The 23,164-nt window shown below is 50.4% G+C and overlaps 12 protein-coding genes across 12 annotated transcripts; 6 read left to right on the forward strand and 6 right to left on the reverse strand.

Moving 5' to 3' along the window:
• Window positions 1-52: 52 nt before the first annotated feature.
• KY384_005994 (uncharacterized protein) lies at window positions 53-814 on the reverse strand (the record flags this gene model as incomplete). Its single annotated transcript, XM_044814491.1, has 1 exon — window positions 53-814. One exon carries the CDS (start codon window positions 812-814, stop codon window positions 53-55), a length of 762 nt encoding a protein of 253 aa, XP_044668641.1.
• A 274-nt stretch (window positions 815-1,088) lies between these two features.
• KY384_005995 (uncharacterized protein) lies at window positions 1,089-1,760 on the forward strand (the record flags this gene model as incomplete). The annotated part of the gene is made up of 1 exon (XM_044814492.1): window positions 1,089-1,760. The coding sequence occupies one exon, from the start codon at window positions 1,089-1,091 to the stop codon at window positions 1,758-1,760; it is 672 nt and encodes a 223-aa protein (XP_044668642.1).
• A 78-nt stretch (window positions 1,761-1,838) lies between these two features.
• KY384_005996 (uncharacterized protein) lies at window positions 1,839-3,093 on the reverse strand (the record flags this gene model as incomplete). Its single annotated transcript, XM_044814493.1, has 2 exons — window positions 1,839-2,796; window positions 2,972-3,093. 2 exons carry the CDS (start codon window positions 3,091-3,093, stop codon window positions 1,839-1,841), a joined length of 1,080 nt encoding a protein of 359 aa, XP_044668643.1.
• Window positions 3,094-3,444: 351 nt separating this feature from the next.
• Window positions 3,445-4,423, forward strand: KY384_005997 (uncharacterized protein; the record flags this gene model as incomplete). The annotated part of the gene is made up of 2 exons (XM_044814494.1): window positions 3,445-3,517; window positions 3,570-4,423. 2 exons carry the CDS (start codon window positions 3,445-3,447, stop codon window positions 4,421-4,423), a joined length of 927 nt encoding a protein of 308 aa, XP_044668644.1.
• Window positions 4,424-4,789: 366 nt separating this feature from the next.
• On the reverse strand, window positions 4,790-5,672 carry KY384_005998 (uncharacterized protein; the record flags this gene model as incomplete). The annotated part of the gene is made up of 2 exons (XM_044814495.1): window positions 4,790-5,068; window positions 5,124-5,672. The coding sequence occupies 2 exons, from the start codon at window positions 5,670-5,672 to the stop codon at window positions 4,790-4,792; spliced, it is 828 nt and encodes a 275-aa protein (XP_044668645.1).
• Window positions 5,673-5,911: 239 nt separating this feature from the next.
• On the forward strand, window positions 5,912-8,608 carry KY384_005999 (uncharacterized protein; the record flags this gene model as incomplete). Its single annotated transcript, XM_044814496.1, has 1 exon — window positions 5,912-8,608. The coding sequence occupies one exon, from the start codon at window positions 5,912-5,914 to the stop codon at window positions 8,606-8,608; it is 2,697 nt and encodes an 898-aa protein (XP_044668646.1).
• Window positions 8,609-8,816: 208 nt separating this feature from the next.
• KY384_006000 (uncharacterized protein) lies at window positions 8,817-10,199 on the reverse strand (the record flags this gene model as incomplete). The annotated part of the gene is made up of 1 exon (XM_044814497.1): window positions 8,817-10,199. One exon carries the CDS (start codon window positions 10,197-10,199, stop codon window positions 8,817-8,819), a length of 1,383 nt encoding a protein of 460 aa, XP_044668647.1.
• Window positions 10,200-10,381: 182 nt separating this feature from the next.
• Window positions 10,382-11,234, forward strand: KY384_006001 (uncharacterized protein; the record flags this gene model as incomplete). Its single annotated transcript, XM_044814498.1, has 2 exons — window positions 10,382-10,675; window positions 10,701-11,234. 2 exons carry the CDS (start codon window positions 10,382-10,384, stop codon window positions 11,232-11,234), a joined length of 828 nt encoding a protein of 275 aa, XP_044668648.1.
• A 910-nt stretch (window positions 11,235-12,144) lies between these two features.
• On the forward strand, window positions 12,145-13,728 carry KY384_006002 (uncharacterized protein; the record flags this gene model as incomplete). Its single annotated transcript, XM_044814499.1, has 1 exon — window positions 12,145-13,728. One exon carries the CDS (start codon window positions 12,145-12,147, stop codon window positions 13,726-13,728), a length of 1,584 nt encoding a protein of 527 aa, XP_044668649.1.
• Window positions 13,729-15,756: 2,028 nt separating this feature from the next.
• On the reverse strand, window positions 15,757-17,788 carry KY384_006003 (uncharacterized protein; the record flags this gene model as incomplete). The annotated part of the gene is made up of 3 exons (XM_044814500.1): window positions 15,757-15,903; window positions 15,957-17,284; window positions 17,338-17,788. The coding sequence occupies 3 exons, from the start codon at window positions 17,786-17,788 to the stop codon at window positions 15,757-15,759; spliced, it is 1,926 nt and encodes a 641-aa protein (XP_044668650.1).
• A 502-nt stretch (window positions 17,789-18,290) lies between these two features.
• KY384_006004 (uncharacterized protein) lies at window positions 18,291-19,070 on the forward strand (the record flags this gene model as incomplete). The annotated part of the gene is made up of 2 exons (XM_044814501.1): window positions 18,291-18,355; window positions 18,407-19,070. 2 exons carry the CDS (start codon window positions 18,291-18,293, stop codon window positions 19,068-19,070), a joined length of 729 nt encoding a protein of 242 aa, XP_044668651.1.
• Window positions 19,071-21,016: 1,946 nt separating this feature from the next.
• KY384_006005 (uncharacterized protein) lies at window positions 21,017-22,816 on the reverse strand (the record flags this gene model as incomplete). The annotated part of the gene is made up of 2 exons (XM_044814502.1): window positions 21,017-21,271; window positions 21,335-22,816. 2 exons carry the CDS (start codon window positions 22,814-22,816, stop codon window positions 21,017-21,019), a joined length of 1,737 nt encoding a protein of 578 aa, XP_044668652.1.
• Window positions 22,817-23,164: the final 348 nt, after the last annotated feature.

Raw genomic sequence — 23,164 nt, forward strand, 5'->3', positions numbered from 1 at the left:
GCTTTAGATCGGATTAGATTTCCAGCGATGCGAGTCCATCCAAGTGTGAGTCTTACGTCTTTGCCACGGCTTTCTCGCATCGACGTCGTATTTCCTCAACGCCCCTCACACCCTGCCACTTGTTCAATAGCTCTCTAATCTCGTTCCAGTCCGTCGCGGCTTCACTTCTTTTCCCTTGACCTATCAGACTTTCTAGTCTCTGGGGCGCTTCCAGGACCCATCTCACTGTTTCCGCCTCTCTCTTCTTCCTCAACCTACTCTCCTCGTTCTCGCTGCCAATTTTCTCTTGGTCTTTCTTTACGTACGGTCCCTGTGCTTTCATCGCTAGTTCACCGGCCATGCCAGCAATCTTACCAACATCTTCGCTTAAACTTCCATCTTTTGGCATAAGGGGCCCCATATTCTCCCTCATCCTCTTGATTGTGTCGGTAGCAGTAATCAATTTTGAGTAATTATCATATACGAGCGCTTTTTTCTCGCTGTCCAGACTCCTAATCTCTCCAATGAGGTCTCCCTCGATCCTCAGCACCTCCTCGAGGTGCTTTGTAGCAACCAATTTGCGGACATATGCCTCTGCATCAAACCCTTCTTCGTCGAGCTCGCTGTGCTTAACGCCACCATGGAATCCTTCATTTAGGAGCTTAGGGGATAGTTCGGAGGATTCGGCGGGTTTAGCGGTAGATTTGAGGCCATAATAGTCGCGGAGGGCGCTGCGATTTGCCCGAGCACGGGGTTGAGGGGCCGGAGATTGGGTACGAGAGGAGTTTGGAGTTGACGAGATGGAGTCACGAGGCACAGGAGACGCTGTTGACATGATGAGTAAGATAAGTCCAAATGCGGAAGTTGTAGGAGATTGAGAAGAAGACCTCAAATATACAGTCAGTCCCGATTGGGCCTAGCTTGCTTTCATTCTGACATACCAAGTGGTTGCGATCTACACCAAAAAGCCATTTTTAACAGTCGACGTGAACCGTCCAAAATCTTCTCACTAAATGACACGTCACTGTTGAGTATGACACGTGAAATATGAAGTAATGCTGTGGCATGGCCCCTCGAGACCTAGAAAAAAAGACTACAAGTGCATTTCTATGTCCAACCCGCAGGCTCAAGTGGTAGCTCAACTTGCATCCAAAGGGCTTCGCCCTAATTCGCAGTGGTTATCATCAATTCTAGGCTCTCAGAAAAGTAACCCTCCGATTCAGTCGCTTGTTCAGACAATACAATTCCGTCTCCTCACGTCAGATATCACGAGCACACTTGCCCGTGATGCATGTTTCCCTACTGACGTTGCAAGCCCTCATGTTAAGGAGCGTAAGCTAGCAGGATCGGTTCTAGTGCAGCTTTTGGATATAGAAGACATAAGCAAAAGTCGATGGGAGCAGGTTGAGGCAATTGAAGCTATCGAACGTGGGGAAGGCAAGAAAGGGAGGGAGATTATCCGCGTTGCTACGACAGACGAGAATGATGGTCAAGGTGAAGGAGCTGAAGTGCAGAAGGGAGGCATTCACAAATTACTTCTGCAAGATGCATCAGGCAACCGAGCTTACGCCATAGAACTGAATCCCGTGGAAGGTATAGGATTGGGCATGAGTATCGGGTGTAAGTTTTTGTTGCGGGATGCTATCGCTGCTAGGGGCATGGTATTGCTTGAACCAAGAGTGGTGACTATTCTTGGGGGCAAGATTGATGCTTTACATAAAGCCTGGGAAACGGAGAGAAAGGCTAAGCTAAAACAAGGCATTGAAGAACAGGGACTTTAAAACAAGGGATCTCTCGAAGTGGTACCGTGTAGGACTCTTTAGACAGTTTAGATTGCGAGATCGTGCTTTCATGCACCTCTAGAATCTCCAAACGTGAGCCTGCCGATTTGTGAAGTCTGTCGAAACCAACGTCCTTGGGCCATGATCTGTTTGGTGTGGCATGGCGATTGTGGCATAGTTCAGCTGATGCCCAGGTACACGAGCAAGAGTTCTGATTGACCAATTACTGTCTCCTTCAAATCCGACCTCCACGATCTTTGGTCCGTCTTGCATACATGATGCAACTAGTCGGATGTTGAATGAGACGCCAGTTGACAAAGCCTCCTGAATATTCGTCAGGTGCTCTAGAAAAGAGATCCGCCACACGCCGCCACCTAAGTCTGTCTCTGCAATAGTCTGCCAAGAAAGCACTGCCTTCCTTCGCCGCAAAATTCTCAAGCGATTGTCATAGCTGCCAGTCAGGACTATAGACTCTCCATCAGTTCCCTTTCCAATTGGCACAATCGCGGTGACTCCATAAGTATGCGTTCTTTTGTCACGAACGCTTGGTTGAAAATCCGCAATTGCTTCATCGCTGGGACCTCTACCCTGGTTGGTCCGCGGAAGAACGATGAGTGGATCTTCAAAAGTGCAAAAGTGTGCATCATCTCCACCCGAGTAAAGTCTCTGTTCGTCGAACCCGTCCCAAGCAACATACCAGGCCTGTTGGATATGAATTGAAACAAAACTGGTAGAAGAGCACGAGCTAGGATCTCTTGCATCAAAATGAACAACGCCAAGGGTACCATCAGAACAAGCCATTGCTATCTTATCCTTTTCTCCAACAGTAGAAACCCAGTCGAGATAAGTTATGATGACGGATCCTCTACAGAGATCGATCGAGCAAAACTCTCTCAAATAGACACCATTGATATTCTGGATGAAATAGAAGACAAGATTGCCATTACTACCAGCGACTGCAAACATATCTGTTCCACGAGGCGAAGACTTCAGATCTAGGACTCCGAAACCCGTTCGAATCACCTCGCGGAGGAGACTGTGCAATGTAGCGTTGAGTCGAACGATTATCATAGGCAATCACTCACTTTGAAAAGGGAATGGCATACATTGAATTTTCTGTCAGCTCAAGAAGTTGTATACTTCCAGTGCGGCTCTGTACCTCGCCATCCTCATGTAAGATGTATGTTCCAAGTATGAGCAAATTTGGATACTGTTGAGAGGAAGCTGCACAACAGATAGGCTCGTCAAGCGTTATGCTTGTGGAAGCAGCTATGACTTCAACATCGCCTTCAACCCGTGGAATCTCGCCACCTGCGCTAGCCGTGTCGGCCATTGACAACGCCCTTTACGAACTGAGTGAGACTTTATACGTAAAGAGGTCATAGTAATTGGCACATGAAAACACCGATCAGATTGGAGCGTTACCGTCGCACTCCGTAATTCGAATGATATTTCCAGGCTACAGCAATCTGGCTGTCTATTCCAAGCTCTCACAGCAAGCAAGTCCAAAAGAGATTCGTGTGTGAATCTTGTAAGAGATTTAGCACCCATTAAGGGGCCAAGGCAGCACGGAGACGCTAATGAGCATTACGTAATCGGGAGACAAGAATTAGCTTGTCTATAGCGAGGCAAGGCAGTATTGCTGTAATCAGAGTACTCATCATGTGAAGGCTGACTTCTCTTCATGGCCTATGAGCCTACTATAGAACATCTATCTGATGATGACGGGTTCATGTCTGCGGAATCAAGTTTCTATGGTCTGCACAAAGCCCCGCGCTGACACTTTTCATTCGGCTAATATGCAAATAGGCGGTGATGAAGCGAGGCAAGACCTAGAAGCCAGGGCTGGGGCTTTTGACTCAAGCTCTTACTGGGCCTTCCATAAATTCCAGCCTTCTGTTATTGCCTTCCAAGCTACTCAACGATCAATGGCGTCTCCAAGAGAAGGGGAGCAATACAATATCTATGCAGACTACCCTTCAGGTCGTCAACTCGATGAGACAGTCTCCGACTTTCTTGCTCGCTTGCCTCCTCGCACTAGCCAGATCGCAGACTCCGGTCCATGGATCTATATATCAAATCCACAGGTAAAGCGAGAAGCGTTGCATGAAAACATAAGAAGGTTCAAGGAGCGCGGCGCGGAGCTCCTTTCAACGTTCGGTCAAGCCAAAGATCAGATCGAAAACAGTGCTGGATGGAAGACCAACTCTGTCATCGGTCGTCAGATTGCACCCTTGAGAAGACAGCTAGAAAAGAACATCTTCGCGCTGGCTCGAGAGACAGGCGTCACGGCCGGAAAGTGGATGCTCTTTCCCGCTCCAGAGGATGTGGATCGTATTTGGTCTCTCATCGCTCATGCTACTGTGGAAGGCACTCTGGGCCATGCTGCAAAGGTTGCGGCTGATGATGGGTCAGGTGATCGTTCGCGGCTGATCTGTTCGTACAATGAGGACTTTGCCGATATGCAGGCCGTGAAAAGGGTATTACAGCAACTGGACCGAATGGGCTTGGTAAAGCAGCGGGGTCCGATGGGTGAGGAGCGAGGGATCTATTACAAGACAGATGCATTTACTTGGCTGGAAATAAATTCAGGAAACCAGTGGGGTTTGAGAGCGAGTATGTTCTCCAGTAAAGACGTGTTGAATGACGGCTGGGAACATTGATCAAAAGGCCTTGGACAGCGAGGGCCCTTCGCTCTATATCAACGGGCTATCAGGTCGGAAGATTGCTCTCGAGAAGAGTAGTCAGGAACTAGCTTGCGCGATGAGGGTTTCAGCATTTGGAAAGCACTTAGCGCTTGGATAAGCCGCTGTACTGCGCAGCGATCATTGTCTAGGAAACGCTTCGTAGCAATGATTATGACAGGACATACTATCCTAGCTGACGAAAGAATTCACGCATGTAGTGCTGAAATTCCCAAAACACAGCATACAGTAAGACTGACCGCTCCAAGAAATCAAGTAGCGAAAAGAGGACCTGCTTCGAAATTGAACGCTTCAATTGCTTGACTATTGCTATAACTTAGAATATCAGACAATCGTCTCTAGCTCTCTAGCATAACCGATAGTGTTCTCGATGACCTGCTTGCTTGCCAAAAGTGTATCTCTGTTCATGCCTCCGTTTTCGTCCTCTTGCGCGGGAAACCATATCCTGCCATCCTTGACGACCCAGCCTCGAGACTGGGCGAACTCGACAACACCGCCTTCGCTATCAAGGAAAAGTAGGTTTTTCGCATTGGGTATTGGGAGCGATGGGTATGCTTTTTCGGAGCAAGACGCAATTTCCGAGCGTATCGTGCCGATCAAGACCTGTTTGGCTCCACATTAGTCGTTGACCTTTCTCGGTCGTGAGAGAACGACCAACCTCACTGAAGACCCCGAACTCTTCACTTGGCACGCTTTCCCGTCCGATTGCTTTCCATACTCGATTGTAACTCCCTTCCATCAACCACCGTTCCAGCTTCACGGGATACCCAATGAACTTATCATCCTCCAACAATTTCCCTCCTACACCAGTGATCTCCGTCTCCAGTCCCTCTAACGCGGTATGAAACTCTGCATAATCTCCCTTTGTCAAGAGTAATAAGAGGTATAGACCTGTCACTTTACTTCGTTGACCGTCGCCTTTCGGTGAGAATGATGAGGAAGGGAGCTCGTAGAATGGGGACAGTTGTTGGAAGTAGCGGGTGAAGGCATCGGGATTCTTGACTCTTATTGAGAGGATAGCGCCAGTTTCTAGAGTGGCACGCGCAAGGTGAAGTAGCTGCGGGGGAGTTGATGGGGTTGGGAGAAGGGCGTCGAGTTGGAGGAGCTGGCGTTTGGCATTTGAGAGGAGGGACGAGATCTGGTCTAGAGGGAGTGATGGAGAGTGCTGAAGTTGATGTAGGGTACTCTGCAGGTCTTGCGTAGACATCTCGAGAGACTTCAGCTTAGAATGAGGTCTCGAGGACTTGCATCGCATGTATCGAAGAAGTAGATGCCAAGCCTTTCTGGTCACTTTTTGTCATACCTTACCTTAACTCCTTATACTAGAACGAGCACTAGTTCTAAAAGCTACTAGCGCCTCCACTGGGTACACCTGGAGGCTACACACTTCACCTCTGTTACCCGCCTCCTCTTTTCCACCTTGGATCTCGACAGATCCAGGCCAGTATGGTGAGAAGGCAGTCTCGACGTGACAGCAATAATGACATGGGTCAAGTGTCATCTCAATTCGAGAGTGCCCATATGAATGAGAAAATTTCAACCATGGCACCTCCAGCAGATAGAACCGAGACGAAGAAGAAACGAAGGAAAAGAAAGACAAGAGCTCCGGAGGAAGATAATGGTCACGATGCACAAGAGAGTGCAAGAGCTCTTTTACAACTGCGAGGGGGCCAAGAACCGATCAAGGCTACGCAAACTGAAGACGAGAAATCTGTCATCTCTGATCATGTTCAGAGCATTCCTCCAACTCAATATGGCCCTGAAATGACGTCGCAGGAGATCATAGAGCAGAATGAGAGAATTGCTCAAGCGGAAAAGAGGAGGCGAAAGAGAATGTCAAGAGCGCTAAACGAGCTTGATATAGAAGGCACCCAGCTGACAGATGCAGAGCAGCCATCTGCTTCTCTTTCGTCAAGGGATCATTCCCCATCAGAAGAGCCAGGTGTACCTCAGCAGAGGTTGTCGCATCCACTCGATGATCTTTCTACTGATGATGAGGTTGATGAGATTGCGATTGGGACCCAAGACTTTGGGGGAAGTTCGCGATCACAGAAAAAACCAACGACAGTTCCGTCAACCAAACCGCGGCTTGCAGAAGAAGAGGCCCCTTCTCGCCCGGCTATATTGCCCACATACACAACCTCTCAACGCGCGCGAGGTATAGAAGCTGCCACATCCGACGGTCCTACCAAATCACGAAAAACGAAACGAAAGCGAACCCGTGACTCAGACGTATTTGACCCACCTCAATCGTATCAGCAGCAAATAGAAGATTCGCAACTATCTCAAGGAGATGAGAAAAACACTTTGACCGCACGTGCTAACGAAACTAACGCGCCTCGTCAGTCTACCCAAAGTGAAAATATGCCCATCGATCCTGGCTTACGTAGCCTTGATTTATCGATGCTGGAGCATGAAGTGGATCGAGATTACGCGAGCAGCCAACGTTCCGTAGAGAACCCCGAGGATCCCGAACAACGCCATAAGCGGCGACGGGTGGATCAAGTCCGGCCGACTTCTTTGCCTAATGACTCGAACGAAGACGAGAAATTGAATGATACTTATAAAAGCGCCTACAACCCAGAGGAGAAACATTCCAGTGAAGTAGAAGGAGAGGAAAAGCCAAGTTCGTCACAGCCTCAACGGCGAAGGAAAAGTGCCACAAATAGTGAGAAACATTTTGGGGCAGCCGAGTTGGGTAACATTGAGGCATTTCGTGACATATGGTGTATGGAGCACGAAAAGAGCGTCCAGCAATTCCACGATCTCATCCAAGCCAACCTTCGCCAGAACCCTGAGGCGGCAGAGCTTTTCAGAGAGATCGAGGGCTTGTTTCCTAATGCTCGGTCGTCATACATCCAGCGCTATTGCCGACGTAAGTTTCATAACTTCCGAGCCCGAGGCACCTGGGAACCCAATGAAGATGAGATGCTTCGTGACGCGGTGTTACAACATGGTCAATCGTGGAAGAAGATTGGAGAGACGATCGCACGCTTCCCCGAAGACTGCCGTGATCGCTGGCGCAATTATCTAGATAAGGCAGAAAATCGAAATAAGGAGCAATGGACGGAAGCTGAGTTGCTGAATCTAGCGGGCGCTATTCTCGACTGTTTGGATATGGTCAAAGCTGAGCAATGCGGTCAATACAAAGAACTAAATGGCTATCGCGGACCTTTTGCGGATTCAAAAATCGATTTGGGACCCGAGGATATGAAGATTGTCAATTGGCAAGCCGTGAGTAATCGCATGGGTGACGGCGGAGGTGGAAGATCCCGATTACAATGTAGTATGAAGTGGAACAAGATGAAAGAAGCAGATCGAATTCATTATTTGCAAGAAGCACGTGAGGCTCGCGAAAGGGGTGAGGTCTTCGGTTCTAGCAACCACCCGAGCATGAAACATACGAGGATCTCTGCTTGGCGCACTAAGGTCGCAAACGATAAAGTGAAGCACATGTATCCTGGTGACAAGGTCGATTTGTTGCAAGCTATACTCGGGAGTGGCGCATCGACTGAAGGTAATCTACCTTGGAAAACGATGGGACCGGATTGGTGGAAAGACAGATGGACGACGCAGGAGAGGAAGGCTGCGTGGTTACTGCTCAAGGGTGAGGTTGACGGCCATGAGGACATTGAATATCAGGACATTGCACAGAGGCTCTTGACACCGTTGTTAGACGTGCGTCCGCTTGAGAGGTGGGATACTAGAGAGTACGAGCAGGAAAGAGCAAGAAAGAAGCGACGGCCTCCAACGAAGAAGAAGAAGAAGAACAAGGAGACGGAGCTCCATGAAGATGATGGCACCCCGCGACAAAAGGGCAAACGAAGGCGAAAATCCAAGAGCAATGCTGTCGTGCGCGAAAGCGACGAAGACATTGATGGCGACTTCCATCAAGGAGGGACACAGTTCTCAGAGACTTCTCCGGGCTACGGATCGCTTCAGAACTCTACCCCAAAGGCACAAACGGCACAGATGTACTCGAGAAAGATGAACCCTTTTGGTGAGGTCGCAAATGGTGGACGCGAAGAGGGCCTATTCTTCGATTCTCCGGGTCAGGATCATGCTAATGAACGATTGGCAATGAATGAGAACATAGGAGCAGGATTGACGAGACAAGTCGAGAGCTTGCAAGAATATAGCTAATTATTATGTTGTTTCTACGGGCTGGTGAGCTTTTCTTGTTTGAAAAGCAGGATGAGGCATGATGTTGATACCCGGCGAATTGGAAGACTGCTTACCACCTTGTTTAGAGTGCACACGTTAGCTCTCGTGGGTTCTAGTCTATAGATTTGCATCTATAATATATACAGCTTTGCATTTCAACTTTGCTCAACGACCAATTGAGATACCATCATTTTTTCCTCTGTGTCGACTGCGCACACATCTCCATCAACCCGTCTTTGGCTTCCCCCTCTGGAAACCACCTGATAGCATCGACGGCCTTATCCGCATAATCCTGTGCCAACGCCTTCGTCTGTTCCACACCCTCACTCCCGGCGACCAGCTCTCTAGCCATTTCGACATCTCCGGGCTCGGTAAACTTCCTACCCACCAACGCCCCTAACCTTGGGATCTGCTTCCAAGCAAACAGCAAAGGTGCCGTCGCCAACCCCAATTCCAAATCCGCACCCGCCGGTTTCCCTAGCCCCTTCGGGTCACTCCCACGATACGTAGTGTAATCCAGCATATCATCCACTAATTGGAAAGCCAGCCCTAGATTCTTTCCATACGCATACGCTGCTTCTACCACCTCTGGCGCATTCTGCCCCAATAGCGCTGCCGCGCGACAGCTCTTGCTGATAAGACTCGCGCTCTTAAGATATGTCTTCTGCAAATAGTAGGAGAGAGTCTCGTCTGTATACACCGGGCTCGGCTCATCGAGCGCTGTGTTCTTCAATTGCATGAACTCGCCTTCTACGAGGTTTGCAATTACAGTAGCGAGCAATTCTATGACTTCGGCGTCTCTCAAGCGGGCAAGAGCAACGGAGGCCCGTCCGAGGAGGAAGTCGCCTGCGAGGACGGCCATTTTGTTGCCAAATGCAATGTTTGCAGATGGATTGGAGCGACGGGTGCCGCTATTGTCGAGGACGTCATCATGGAGGAGGGAGGCGGTGTGGATTAATTCTGTGATTTCAGCGAGGCGGCGTTGGGAGGGGAGAATGGAAGTGTCGAGGTAGTTCGTGGAGGGGTTGAGAGACACGGAGGACAGGGGGTGGGTTGGTGAAGCGTCTGGGTTGATATCTGAAAGTATAGAAGGGGATGATATCGGGTCATCGATCGTCGGTGTGGAAGCAGGCGGAGATTGTCGCGAGGCTTTTGGGGCGTTGCTGGTGGCTTGAGAGACTAGGAGTACAAGAAGAGGGCGGATGTGCTTTCCTTCCGATCTTGAGTAATACTTGGCCACGGTGTCTAAGATGGGATGTCCGGTCCCAAGTAGCTTTCGTATATTTTTCGTGAGAAATTTCATCTCTTTGGCCACAACGCGGAGAGGGTCGACAGCGAGGCCGGCGAGCCTCTTGTCTGGATTGACATGACCATTTAGTATGCTTTGAGCAGTGGACGCTGCTTGTGCCCATGTTGTCTGCTGTCTTGAACCGCACTTAGAACGAGGTGATGCTGTAAAAGCTGCAAGTGAGAGGCTTTGGCGACAGCTAGCGCAGACGAATTGGGTTTTCGAGCTCAGAGTGTATTGACTGGAGCTGAAGAGCCTGGCGCCGGTCTTTCTCGCTTGCATACTAAGGATCACAAAGCAATTGATCGCTACAGAAAGATTGCAATAAAAATTCCCTGTCGTCAAAACTGGCGTTCAACGGCAGGATCTGCCGAGCTCAGATCTTGGAGCTCCGCAAGCTCGAGGCAATCATTTCTTCACGCGCTTTTCCTGTACCATGAAACTCTATCATGGTACTTCTCACTATGACGCCTGCTATGGTGCAGGCTCTGGATTACATACAAGCGATGGAAGCATCTTTGGATGATGAAAACGGGCTTGAAGAATTGTTACCCGGCAATTCGCGAGTCGGACAGCCCATCTCTCACGAACAGACCATCTGTCTCGCAGCAAGACTTCGGGAAATTGGAGGGATTCAAGAAGATGGTTCACCTCGAGATCGGCCTACTTACAGCTTGGATCAATTACTTAGAGGATCTCGAGTCTTCGTAGAGCCACCAAAACCCAAAGTCGAACCAGCAAGCATCTCCCCCTATCTTGTAGGCATCCACTAACGCTCGAAAGTCTTCTGGATACAAAGCACTGATGGCTTGCCTTCGGCAAGAGGAAGAGTCTCGTGCCTATGAGCGAATGATCAACCCTGTAAGACCTGCTGAGACTTTCTCTCAGCGGTTTCCCAATTCCCATCACGCCCACCTGTTTCCTACCTCTCGGGAGGATATCGGCGACAGCGACAAGGTTTCATACGACGACATTAACAGGCAGATGGCGTTGATCATCAATATTATCATCTCGATTGTTGCTTGCAGTGTTGCAATTTGGCTAGCTGCTCGTCATTGGAGCACTCCATCGCGACTGGGGCTAAGCATGGGCGGAAGCGGCATCATCGGGATTGCTGAAGTGATCGTCTACGCGGGATACTTACGAAGGATTCAAGATGCAAAGGCGCAAGCGAAGAAAGAGGTGGAAGTCAAGGAAATCATTGAGACTTGGGTGGTTGGTGGGCGGCAGGAGAAGGAGCAAGAGGAAGCCATACCAATCGACGTCTCGCATTCGCCGATTGAAAGTGGAGTACGAAAGCGAAAGAAGGAAGGCTGATGCGACGAGACTCATGCACATGATGCAAAATTCCGGGTATCTGGCCAGAGAAGTCAGAGCCTGCTCACAACGAATCGTGACCGTCCATGCTCAACAAAGACCCATGGGCATATCTTTCCATCGAGTAATGCTTACTCGATGTTTATTACTCGATCAAAACGATGGGCTGAAAGTCAACTTGTCGGCTCGAAGATAGCTTCGTTGACGTCTCTGCCGACCGACGGCTCGATTCGATGAGGCTCCTACTGAAGGTCTACGTGTTTCTACCTTCGAATCCCTGGAGATCTGAAATATCTTCCACTTGTCGCAACACGCAAGGATAGCCAGGAATCCATGTGAAGATCAATGCAGGTACGGAAGCGGAATAGTCGACGTCCTTATCTGCCGCTATCCGCTAGTCGCCTATACGAGCAACACTGTTAGAGGCAAACAGCAAAAGCTTACTTGATCGCGACTTTCACCGAAAGATAGAAAGATAACAGCGTTACAGAGTTTTTCTTTTCTATCGAGTAAGATGACGCCTATGGACTCATCCCGCTGCCACACCACCACGGAAGCTATTGCGCCCTCTGCCCGAGCCCTATCGTTGGGTTCTGTATGGCGTGGTGAGCTCCAAGGTCCTTTGATAAGGAGATCTGGGGACCCCACAAAGAGCGTTCTTTGTCCAATGCATGATGAAGATCCTCTCGAAGCCTCAATTCTCTCAACCTCGTCTATTCTTCTTGTGCACTCGCTTTTCGCTGGTTTTCGTGATGCATTGCACGTTCTCCTTGTGTTGATTAGACCGCGACTTCTTTCTTCTAGCGACCGTTTCCTATTCACTGAGCAGAACTGCTGTTTTGGATGCGTGAAGCCTTCGAGCATTCGTGGCTCTACTGCTTGAGTCTTGAAAAAGTGGCACAACATGACGATGAACAACCCCTATCCCACTCCTACACCAAGCCCTCCGGAAGGTGACGGCTTTGTCTTATCTCAATCTCCGCTAACAGTCCTTGCGTCCTCCCGCGCCGTCGTCTCGAGTCAGCTTACTCCAGCAACGATCACTATTTCACGGCTGACTGGCAAGATCACCTCAGTCACAAAATCTGTCATCCCGCGTACAGCATTTCCTGCCGGCACAAACTATACGGACTACTCTCCCCATATTCTTCTTCCAGGCATTGTCGATGCTCATGTTCACCTCAATGAGCCAGGCCGCACAGAATGGGAGGGATTCTATACTGGTACGAGAGCTGCGGCCTCTGGCGGAGTCACTACGGTCATCGATATGCCCCTGAATGCTATACCACCTACAACCACAATTGCAGGCCTGAAAGAAAAGGTCGCAGCTGCTCAGGGAAAATGCTGGGTTGACGTTGGGTTTTATGGAGGCATCATACCCGGCAATGTTCAAGAACTCAGGCCTCTTGTTGCGGCCGGCGTTCGTGGCTTCAAAGGCTTCCTCATTGACAGTGGTGTGCCGGAGTTCCCAGCTGTGTCATCCACCGATATTTCCGCGGTACTGCACGAATTGAAAGACCAAAAGACAACAGTCATGTTCCACGCCGAAATGATCCCACCCATTAGTGACTCGGTCGGTGACGACGTGCAGCATTCACTCCCACCCCTTGCACCAATCGGTCCTTTGAACGAATACAAAACTTTTCTTGCCTCAAGACCAAGTTCATTCGAAACATACGCAATAGCGGAGATCATATCTCTTGCGCACCTGGCACCAGCTCTTCCCTTGCATATCGTTCATCTCTCAGCTATCGAAGCAATTCCGCTCCTTCGAGAAGCACGATCCGCAGGTATAAAAATCACAGCAGAGACATGCTTCCACTACCTCAGCCTTGTCGCAGAAAAGATACAGCATGGTGACACACGACACAAGTGTTGCCCACCCATTCGCACCCAATCGAACCAAGACGGGCTGTGGAGCGAATTACTTAGACCAGATGATAGCGTCATCAAGACAATCGTGTCCGACCATTCACCCTGCACGCCTGAGCTGAAATTGCTACCTCCCGCTGTCGCCGATGTTCAGCACGGCTTGCACACCCCACCGTCGGAGGACGGCGACATATGTAACGAAAATCTGGGCAACTTTTTCTCCGCATGGGGTGGAGTATCCTCTGTTGGTCTTGGTCTCCCAATCCTCTGGACCGAAGCAAAAGAGAATCACCGTGACGTCTCGCCAGTCGATGTGGCCAGATGGTGCAGTGAGAACACAGCTAAACAGGTCGGATTAGATCATTGCAAGGGCAAGTTGGAAACAGGGCACGACGGTGACATATGTATCTTCGATGACTCGACAGAGTGGGTTGTGGGTGTAGGAGGCCAAGGAATGCTCTTCAGAAATAAAGTCACTGCATACCAGGGGAAGAAGATGACTGGGAAGGTCAGAGAGACCTGGCTGAAGGGGCAGAAAGTGTGGGATGGTCAGACTAGTGGGGATGGGTTCGGTGGGCGTAAGCCTGCCGGACACTTACTGCTTGAGCCAAGGAGAAGGTAAAGCAAAGTACGCCACGTCGTTCGACCATACAGCAGGGCTTGTGGTGCGCGCATGAGAGGTTATTACATTAAGTGATGATAGCACAAGAAGGTCATGAATGTACCACACTAGCTGTAGAATATGAGTCTTCTACAAGAGATCGGGCATAGTACGCTCCCGGTCATCGATCCAAGTTCATTCCAGCGTCAACGATGGCCTGCCTAATCCTCCCTTCCGCCCTCAGGGCTTCTGGACTCGACATATCTCTTCCCACGCCTTCCGCGCTCACCATCCTGACACCACCCGTCCGTCCGCCACTGCCGCCCCTCATCCTTGTAGCTTGCGTCTCTCCGCCACTGCCGCCTCTCGTCTTATTGCCACTGCTCCCACTACTCCCACCATCACCTCCACTTTCTCCTCTTATCCTATTGATAGCACCCTGCTGACTGTCCCCGCCACTTCCACCTCTCACCCTGCCAGCCGCCCCATCGCCCCCAGAATTGCCCCTGCTACCGCCACTGGCATCCCCTCCGCTTCCTCCTCTCTCCCTCGTCGCCGCAGCCGCTCCGACCCTGGGACTCCCCATTGTTCCCACACCTCCTTCACGACCACCGGCGCCGGTGCCACTGATCCCCATTGCTTTATCCCTTGCCGTGATTAATCCACGGAAATATACCTCGGCAGCTACACTAGCCGAATACGCGACGGGCGTCCAGCTCCAATTGTTCCTTGCGCTTGCGTCTGCCCCGTGTTCCAGCAACGTGCGGATCGCTTTTAGGTTTCCCCAGGCGGACGCGTGGTGGAGTGGTGTGTTTCCAGCGCTGTCGGTAGCTTCGAGGGGAAGTGGAAGAGGATAGGGGTGTTGGGCGAGGAGATGGGGAAGAAGGTCGTCGTCGGTTATTGCTGTGGAAGGAGGGTGTTTAATAGGACCGGTGGTCGTGGTATTGTTAGGAGGGTTAGTGTGGGCGTCTATGAAGGCGGTGGAGGCTGATGTGAGGAATTGGGTCGAAGTGGGAGGGGAGGAAAGGGAGGAGTGGGAGGCAAGCATGATCTGTCCAGGAGATTTCGTGAGTTACTGAGGTGCATGGGAGGAGAGGAGGGAGGGAAACGTACGGCATCGATGCCTTCATCATTCTTGAATGGGATGCAGCGCGGGAACCTCGAGGCGATGAGATGAGCTACTGCAGCTCCGCCTGGATGGAGAGAGGTGATGGCAAGATGCAGAGGAGTTTCTGCATGTGCATTGCGGGAGATGCCTGCGTCTTCGTGGCCGACGGAGATCAGGAAGTCCTATCAGTCGTCTCAGAGACGCCCCAAACATTCAATGCTGGTAGTGAGGGGAGACCCTTCAAGCAAGGTGAAATGATTGCACGTACAGCAATCTCTGGCAGACCTAGCTTTGCGGCCAGGTGCAGTGAGGTGTTGCCATTGTCGCTGAGGTCCGGGTTTCGGAGATGTTGAGGGTTGTTCTTCACCACTCGCTTCAGAAGTGATAAGTCGGCAAGGTTTATGGCACGGCGCAACCGTATGGTGGCATCGATCCTGATTGAGTGCCGGTCAACATTCACTCTAGACTTTCGTCGCGGGGCTGCTTACATTGTGGATGGAGAGGGCTACGATCAATATGCTTCGTCATACTGAATTGCAGATCGCGAATAGCGAGAGGCAATCGTTGATAGGATAGATTTGGGGCAGGTGCAGGTGAGTACAAACTTCTGATGACCACGAAGGCCTCTGTGTGGATCGACCGCTTCCAACGGGGAACTGAGAAAATACCCCAATTGGGTAAAGCGGTAAATGCCCGCCAGCAATGGGTATCTACGAATGGTAGTGAACGAATGGGATCCGTTTGGCAAAGGTGCAAAGTTTCGAAGCAATGCAAATGGGATGCTTCTATCTACATGCTGTTGCTAATCCCAGGCATGGTGTATGGGAAATGCCAAAGGTTTGTGATACTACATTAAAGGCTCAACACCGGAACCTCGAAGAATGGCGCTTCAGTTGCTTGGAGTCGCCTCACCAAAAATCACAGCTTGGACGGCTCCCTCCCTAGATTCCCTCGAAGTCGCCCCCTGCACCATCGTCGTCGTCCATTTCACCTTCTACGATCTCTTTGGCAAGCTCCCTCTCCCGTTCCCGAGCTTCCTGCGCGTTCTTGAGCTCAAGTCGATGTTGATTCATGGGAAACCTCATTGCCTATGAACGGATATTAGTCAAAGGGCGGATCAAGCAAACCGTTAGAGATTTACCTTTACACTCTCATCATGCAAGCCCAGGCACGCACGAATACGCTCATGGAAGGCTTCGCCAGGCTCCCTCGTAGAATAGACATCTCCAGCCTCCTTGCTCTTCATGAAGGCCCCCTCATGATCGAGGGTCGCCTCGATGACTCCATCTCGGATCGCTTTGGCCACGATGTATTCGGCAGACTGCTCACTTTCGAGATCAAGTTTGATGCAGATATCTCTTAGCGAGATCTTAGCGTATGAAAGCGACATCATACGGATACCGGTCTTGATAACGTTCTGGCGAAGACGTAGAATGAGCGTATATGTGCCGTCCCGTCTGAATACAGCATTGTGCGTCTGGACAACGTTGAGAAAGCCCTCCATCTTCCCTATGCGTACAGCCTGCACAAGATCCAAATAGGGCTCCATAGCTTGCTCTAAATTGGCTTGTCGGAATAGTGCCCGATCGGGGATATCGCCCATAAGCAGCTCTACAACCACAAGAAGTTTGGAAGCAGCCTGATAGAAGCCACGTGCACTTGGTGTTGCTGGAGACTTTCGTGTAGCTCCTATTAGATGCTCGTGTGCTTCCGTGTACGAGAGTTGTATCGCACGTATCCTTCCCAAATAGTAGAGATAGCGCGCAATTTGGTTGTTCGAAGCGGCAGGTGAGAACTGAGAGTGCGATATCAAGAGATCTGCTTGAGTGATATGCGACGTTGAAAGGTAATTTCGGAGAAGCAAAGTAGTGACAGTGGCTTGCGTATCCTGATCTTTACGTAACACAGATGTACGTAAGGCAGCTAGAAGATGAGGGCGTATAGACACAACAGGCGCCATAGGTGAGGGAGGTAGTGGTTTTAGATGCTCGTAGAATATCGAATAGTAGAAATAGACCTTTGCAGTGAGGGGATCGAGGGTACGACGATTGAGGGTTCTTAATCTCTCAATCAAGCTGTTAGAGAATTTAGCTCCAAACTCGATAGCCTTTTCGTCATATAGGTAGATCTGCACGAGGATGGAGAGGTAGGTGTCCACTTCGGGTAGTATATCTTTTGGTGAAGTATTCGACTTTCCTGCTTTATCTTTGCTAGGCAGGTCAATGTCCATCTCCGAAGAGCTCTGGAAATGCGCATCCTCTTTTCCGAGAGCAGCAAGCAGGGTTTGAGCGACAGGATTCGTGGCATTGTACGTTTCGGTGATGACTTGAGCAAGGACGTCGGGCGTGAGGTGCTTTCTTACTGATGATATAGATCGAAGAGCCCTCAAGGTAAAGCGAGCGTCAAATTGGACGACTGCTCGTTCAAGTAATTGGAAATTGGCTTTGATATCTATTTTGAAAAGGTAAGCTGCTGATTCGATCATGCGACATCATAGAACTTTTCAAGTTTTGAAGACATACCAGCTACTGCCTTGACTTTAGGATCGACTGGTTCCTTCTTCTGATCCTCACCATCCACCTTCTCCGTAACATCCATGGCAACGTCGCCTTCTGAGTCCTTTCCGGGCTCCCCGGCAAGCTTTGAACTTTTCGGAGGAGGCACGACGACGGTCATCTCTTCTTCTTTCTCTTCAGCTACATCCTTTCCAGGCCCATCGTCAGCCATATCAACATCTTCAACACCATTTACGCCATTCTCTATTGGCTGGCCGTTTGGTTGTGGCTTATCGTTGGAAGTCTCTTTCTTGGGTCCCTTTCTCCCAGGCCCGGCCTTGCCCTTTGAGGCTGCGGCTCTCGTTGGTACAGGTTTATCTTTTGAGCTTGAACTTTGAGAATTTGAGCGTGCTTTTTCACCATTTGTAGATGACGATGTGTCTTTGCCCGACCGGAGGCTGCGTCCTTCACCTGGCATGGCGTTGTTGTGAATGAAAAGCTTGAACGCCGAAGAGCGAGCAACGGAGCAAGGGCGATTGCAACTTGGTTCCTTGACGATGATGAAATTGAATACCTAGATCGATGCGTGTGAGAGTCTGTATGACGCCGATATCGCGCTGCTAATGGAGGATGTTAAGGGTGATCGAATTGCACTGGAAGATCGCTGGAGGAAGCGCTAAATCCAGAGCTCCGACGACAAAATTGCCCGATACCTAATTTATCTCCTCGGGGGTCACGAAAGATTTAAGTACTTAGACGTGACTGGAGGCTCGATGGGCAGCAATACGTGCAGTAGCGGAGCCTATGGTGATGTGATGACGGTGTGAGGTGGACAACGGCTGTCGTATGAGGACCCTGCCTGACTCCGGCTAGGACAGGAAATGCAGCGAGCGTGATGAGATATACCGGCTTTCAAGCGCAGAAGCCAATAGCCGAGACGCGTCCTTCTGCCACCGTACAACAACACATGAGGGCACACAATGCCACTGCTCGATACCCACCTCGAGCAGATATCGTTGTCATCTGCTGCAATCTCTGAGTTGCCGTATGTATTATCGTTTGGTCTTTCAGTCCAATACTAATTGGAGATCCCAAGCTTTCCACAGCCCAAGAATTTCACAAATGCGCTTGTTCAGCACCATGACATTACAGCTCTGATACGCGACACAGAGGCACATGAACGTGCATTGTTCACTTTAGCACCCCCTGATCAGCTTCCAGGTGTACCAGATGCGTACCTACCACGGCGGAATACAATCAGCAACGTCAAAGGGGCGAAATTAGCACGAGGCCAGAGGCAAGAGCCTGCCGTGGCTGTTTTACTTGGTGGAGAGCTTGGAGACCAAATTCGCAAAGAGAACTCCAAGGAAGGAAAGGAAATGGGCGAGGTCGACGTCAATCTTTTGCTAAAAGGAGCTGAGAAGCTGTGTAATGCATATCCAATTGCCGGAGGATCAGAACGGATAACGTCTCTGCGATCCCGCTTTGAACAGCTAAATGCCTCAATCAGTCGCTATGAAAGTCGCGTCACAAAGCAAACGGCTCAAGTGGCCGAGTTGAACAGGCATAAAGATGACGTGGACTTTGACGATCAAGACGAAGACCACGAGGACCTAGACGGTGCTTTGCCAGAAGTTCAGGTAACTGAAGAAGACATCCGGAATGAGAATGAGGAGATCGACGAGCTCGAAAAGAAGAAGCGCATGCTTGAAGACCGCGTCAGTGGAATGGAGAGGGACCTAGGGGGCTTGCTGAGATGAATCATCCTCCTCATCTGTTGCGTGAAACAACAGTCTAACATTTGAAGTGGCCGTCGATAATGCGTGCAGTGGCGGAACAGAACATCTGGCTCGTTGTCAGGGATCACCTCGAGATTTTGCGTCATATTGGCGTCAAATGCACACGAAGCGACGAGGCTCAGCTGCGCTCTACTTCAAATGCACCAAATGCACGTATTGTGAAGGAAAGGGCCCCCGCCTGCGAATAAAAACATCTCAATTCCCATTCTGGTTGAACTCATTTGTACCGCTTCGCCTATCGCCATTGGTATCTTGCCCTGTATGCCTCCCATCATATCACATCACGTCAAATCGCTCAAACGCAAAAAGTGCAGCCGTCCAGCAAATCGCAACAATCTCCACAGTCGAGGCACGAGTCGCAATCGAGACAGCTCCCAAGACCACAACAATCGTCATGCGTCGCCACACTAGCACCTCCAATGGCTGCTCCCCTAATGCGCCACCAGCGGCGCCAGCAGCAACGGGACCCATCGCCCTATCAGACATCCCGTGTTTCTTTCCTGGAGATGGAGGGTAATCTCTATCCGACGACGGACGATGTCTTTTCTCCGAAATTGTGGGGTATCTCATCTCTGGAGAAGGAGGGTATCTCATGTCCGGAGAGGGTGCGTATCGTGGTCGGGCCGGACCCAGGTAGGCTTTCGGAGGCTCTGAATGCCTTCTCTCCCGATCACGAGGAGGATGCAACTGCATCTCAGGTGTATACCTGCTGCTTTGACTGCTGCTCTGGGATACCCTTCGATGGGTATCGTACCGAGGCTCGTTGTACCGGGGCTCATAGCGCATCTGCTCGTTGATGGGATGATACGCAGGGGTACTAGAAGGTATCGAACGTCAGTGAGAGATATTTGGACGAGCGCGACAACTCTCACCTAATGGAATGGGCCCTCTGACGATCCCCATATGAGCCTTGTCCTACCGGTGGTTGCAAACGGTCGGGACTCTTGTAAGGGCGATCATTCTCGCGAAGCCTTTCGGATGCTCTTCTGTGCCAAAACTGATCTATGTCTGGTCTGTCGTTTGGTCGGTGTGCCATTGAAACCTGACGCGACAGAAGTAAAGCTCGGGAGGCACGGAGCTTAAGAGCAACGAACTATGCCCTTGGCGCGTTACGCCATTATGAAGCATAGTGAGGGGACCTGTTGACACAAGGCTGTGAACATGAGGCTCCTTTTGCCATTTTGAGCCCGACGCAAGCCGGCTGGTGCGTGTTAGTGGCTATCCCCTCTCCCCCTTTTCCCTTGAAGCTAAATATTGAGCCCTTGTGTGAGCCTCGCTGCGCTTGAGTCAATCGGCCCGCGTAATGATTCACATGAGATCTCACCTCGTCAATCAACATTAGTATAACGTTGAAGCCCACTGTACATCAAAGAGGGAAGGGTGTAGTGCTGGGGGCCGCAATTGGCTGGGCAAAGCCTGATCGCTCATATCTCGCCTTTGCCAGCCATCGAACTAGCTCTGGGCTGCTGCCTACGTACAAGATAAATCAACACCATTGCAGCAGTCGTACTGGAAGTCATCCCAGCTTCTGCAAACCACACGCCGCGGAAAAGGTCAAGCTTGGGCGCGAATGCAGGCATGGCCTGCTTTACCCTCCCACATCACAGGATAGAGAGCCATAGCCTCGTGTAGCATACGCTTCGGCACGAAACTACGCATTTCTGAACGGATCGAGCCTTGTTGATCGATTAAGTAGAATCCTTAGTGTTGGGATATAGCTCTAAATCTACATACCATCGTCGAACTCCGACCGGCATTATGTCTCGGTATGCATGGTATCATTTTGCCCTTTCATCCTTTACCTTCCAAAAGCCATACTCCGGTAGATGCCAATGCAACCCCAAAAATGATTGCGCCTTCTCCATGGGCCCTCCGTAATCATGAACCTGATACCCCGGTTTTGATGTCTATTCAGCCTTCCCTCCCGTCACCTTAGCAGCTTGTATGGCGCTGAGCTTTTGAGTCCAGGCTGTGGTTGGGACGACCTTTCTCACCGCCCTCACCTCATCAGATGCGAAGCCCGGTACTCGAATGTTGTAGTTGCGCTCGAGTATGAGTTGCAGATCTCGAAGCTCTAGTGTCGATGAGTTTCGTAGCTTGGCGAGCTTGCAGGCTGAGACTATTACTTGATCGACAAAGTTGTCTGCTACTTCAAGAAGTGTCTGCGCGCAGTGTCAGAATGATTTAAGGAGAAGCGCTTTGGGGAGCAGCTAGAGGATATTTACCTCTTCGACCTCTGCTGTCATAGTCTCGCCTTCATCGCCATCGTTGCCAGTGCTACCAGTCACTTGACGCACGAGCTCTTCCAATCGCTTCTTGCTGAGTACACGCTCACCTTCGCCTTCAAGTACATATCCGGGATGCTTCTGGATCACTGGTTGGCCAATGGGCCCTCCAATATGGGGACCGTTCGTCATCGTTGGGCGCGCTTGACCCATCGACACTGGTTGGGGTGGAGGAATATTGAGGTCTTTGGGAATTGGTAATTTCGAGTGAGTGTTGGGGATAGATTGCTGCTCATTACTCATATTTCTTTGCTGAGATGGATGGCTATGAGTAGCACTCTGTGGTGGATTCTGAGGATATGCTGAATTCATATTATTTTGGCTGTTTGGGTCTGAGTAGGAGCGAGCTTGTTGCACTGCAGTCTCGTGGGTCAACGGATATGCTTGACCGGCGGGCCTTGCACTAGAAGGCACGTTGGATTGTGTTGAATTCATGCGCTGTTGAGGCGGCGGAACCTCAGTCTTGACACTTGAATTTATTTGCGAGTGTGTCGGCTGCTGATTTACTGTGACATGCCCCGCTGTAGGATGACTTGCTACCGATTTTCCAGCAGTATCGGCTTGGCTTCGCGCAGCATCCAAAGCAGAGCTGACACTATGCGCCTGTCCAGGTTGTTCTTGTTGTCCAGTCACCTGCTGCCCTCCGTTCCCACTTGGTTCACGCTTCATTGGTCCACCACCTGCCATGCTAGCACCATCCTTCAAGTCCTTTTGAGTCTGATTCAGTTTCTGCAGATACCTACGAGAGTCCTCCCGATTTGCCTCCAAGGCCTGTCGTCTGTTCTGGTACATTTGCTCGTCATTAGCTGTCAGAGTTCCTTGCTTCTGTTTCATAAGAATCTCAAGCTCTTCAAGGCCTTTCAGGGCGGATTCATATCTGTGCAGATGATTTCCATAGACCCTTTTGGCCTCGATGATCCATTTCTGAACAGCGGGCTGGCCCTGGACTTGCACCTGTGGTGGCGCCACAAATGTAAATTTATTGATTTGCTCCATCACCTTCGCCGAATATGTCGGTTTCTGCCCTCCATTGTTTTGTGAAAGGGTTTGACTCGCTTGAAGCTGCTGCGGTGGTTGCTGAATTGATTGTCCGGCTTGTCCTTGCTGCCCAGCCATGCCTTGCTGTCCCAAGTTTTGAGGCCTATTGCCATTTGGCTGCGCGCCGGCCAGTTGCATCCTGTGCCTTTGTACCATGTCTCTTATTTGTTTAGTTACCGCATGTAGCTTGCCATGAGCTAATTGGTAGCTCTGACTGTCGGGTGGATTAGTGTTCAAAGTGTTCCAAAGGGCGGCGAGACCTTGATGGTACTTCGTCTGGTTTTCTGGGCTCAGACCAAGTACATTCTTTACGTGTTCGGGCTTCAGTAGTGTGTGGGGATCCGGCAATCGCTGGGGATTGCCGTTTGATTGAGGGTTATTCATATTGAAGGATCCCAGGTAGTGAATCCAGTTCGGAGAGTGGAAGCTTGCAACTTTCAAGGAATTACGTGTCCATTTCCAAGCACAGGTCGTCACCGATACTTTTGCAGTCTAGCAACTGAGGAACTCTGACGTAGCCTGAGCTCCTAATCTTTAAGCCGAAGTGTTCACGCTGGGACAATGGCGGCGTAGCGGGATGGTGGCGGAAAGGCCTTCCGTCTTTGGACTTGAAGGCAGCGTGATGGAGCCTCAAGATGACGAGGTAAAGGATGTAGACACACGTGCAAATTCAGCTGAGATGATCTGAAAGACCATTGGATATCCACCTTTTGATCGCTGCGCAGCTTCACG

The sequence above is a fragment of the Bacidia gigantensis genome (assembly GCF_019456465.1).
Source record: "Bacidia gigantensis strain McMullin 20006 chromosome Unknown contig_246, whole genome shotgun sequence".
Lineage (NCBI taxonomy): Eukaryota > Fungi > Ascomycota > Lecanoromycetes > Lecanorales > Ramalinaceae > Bacidia > Bacidia gigantensis.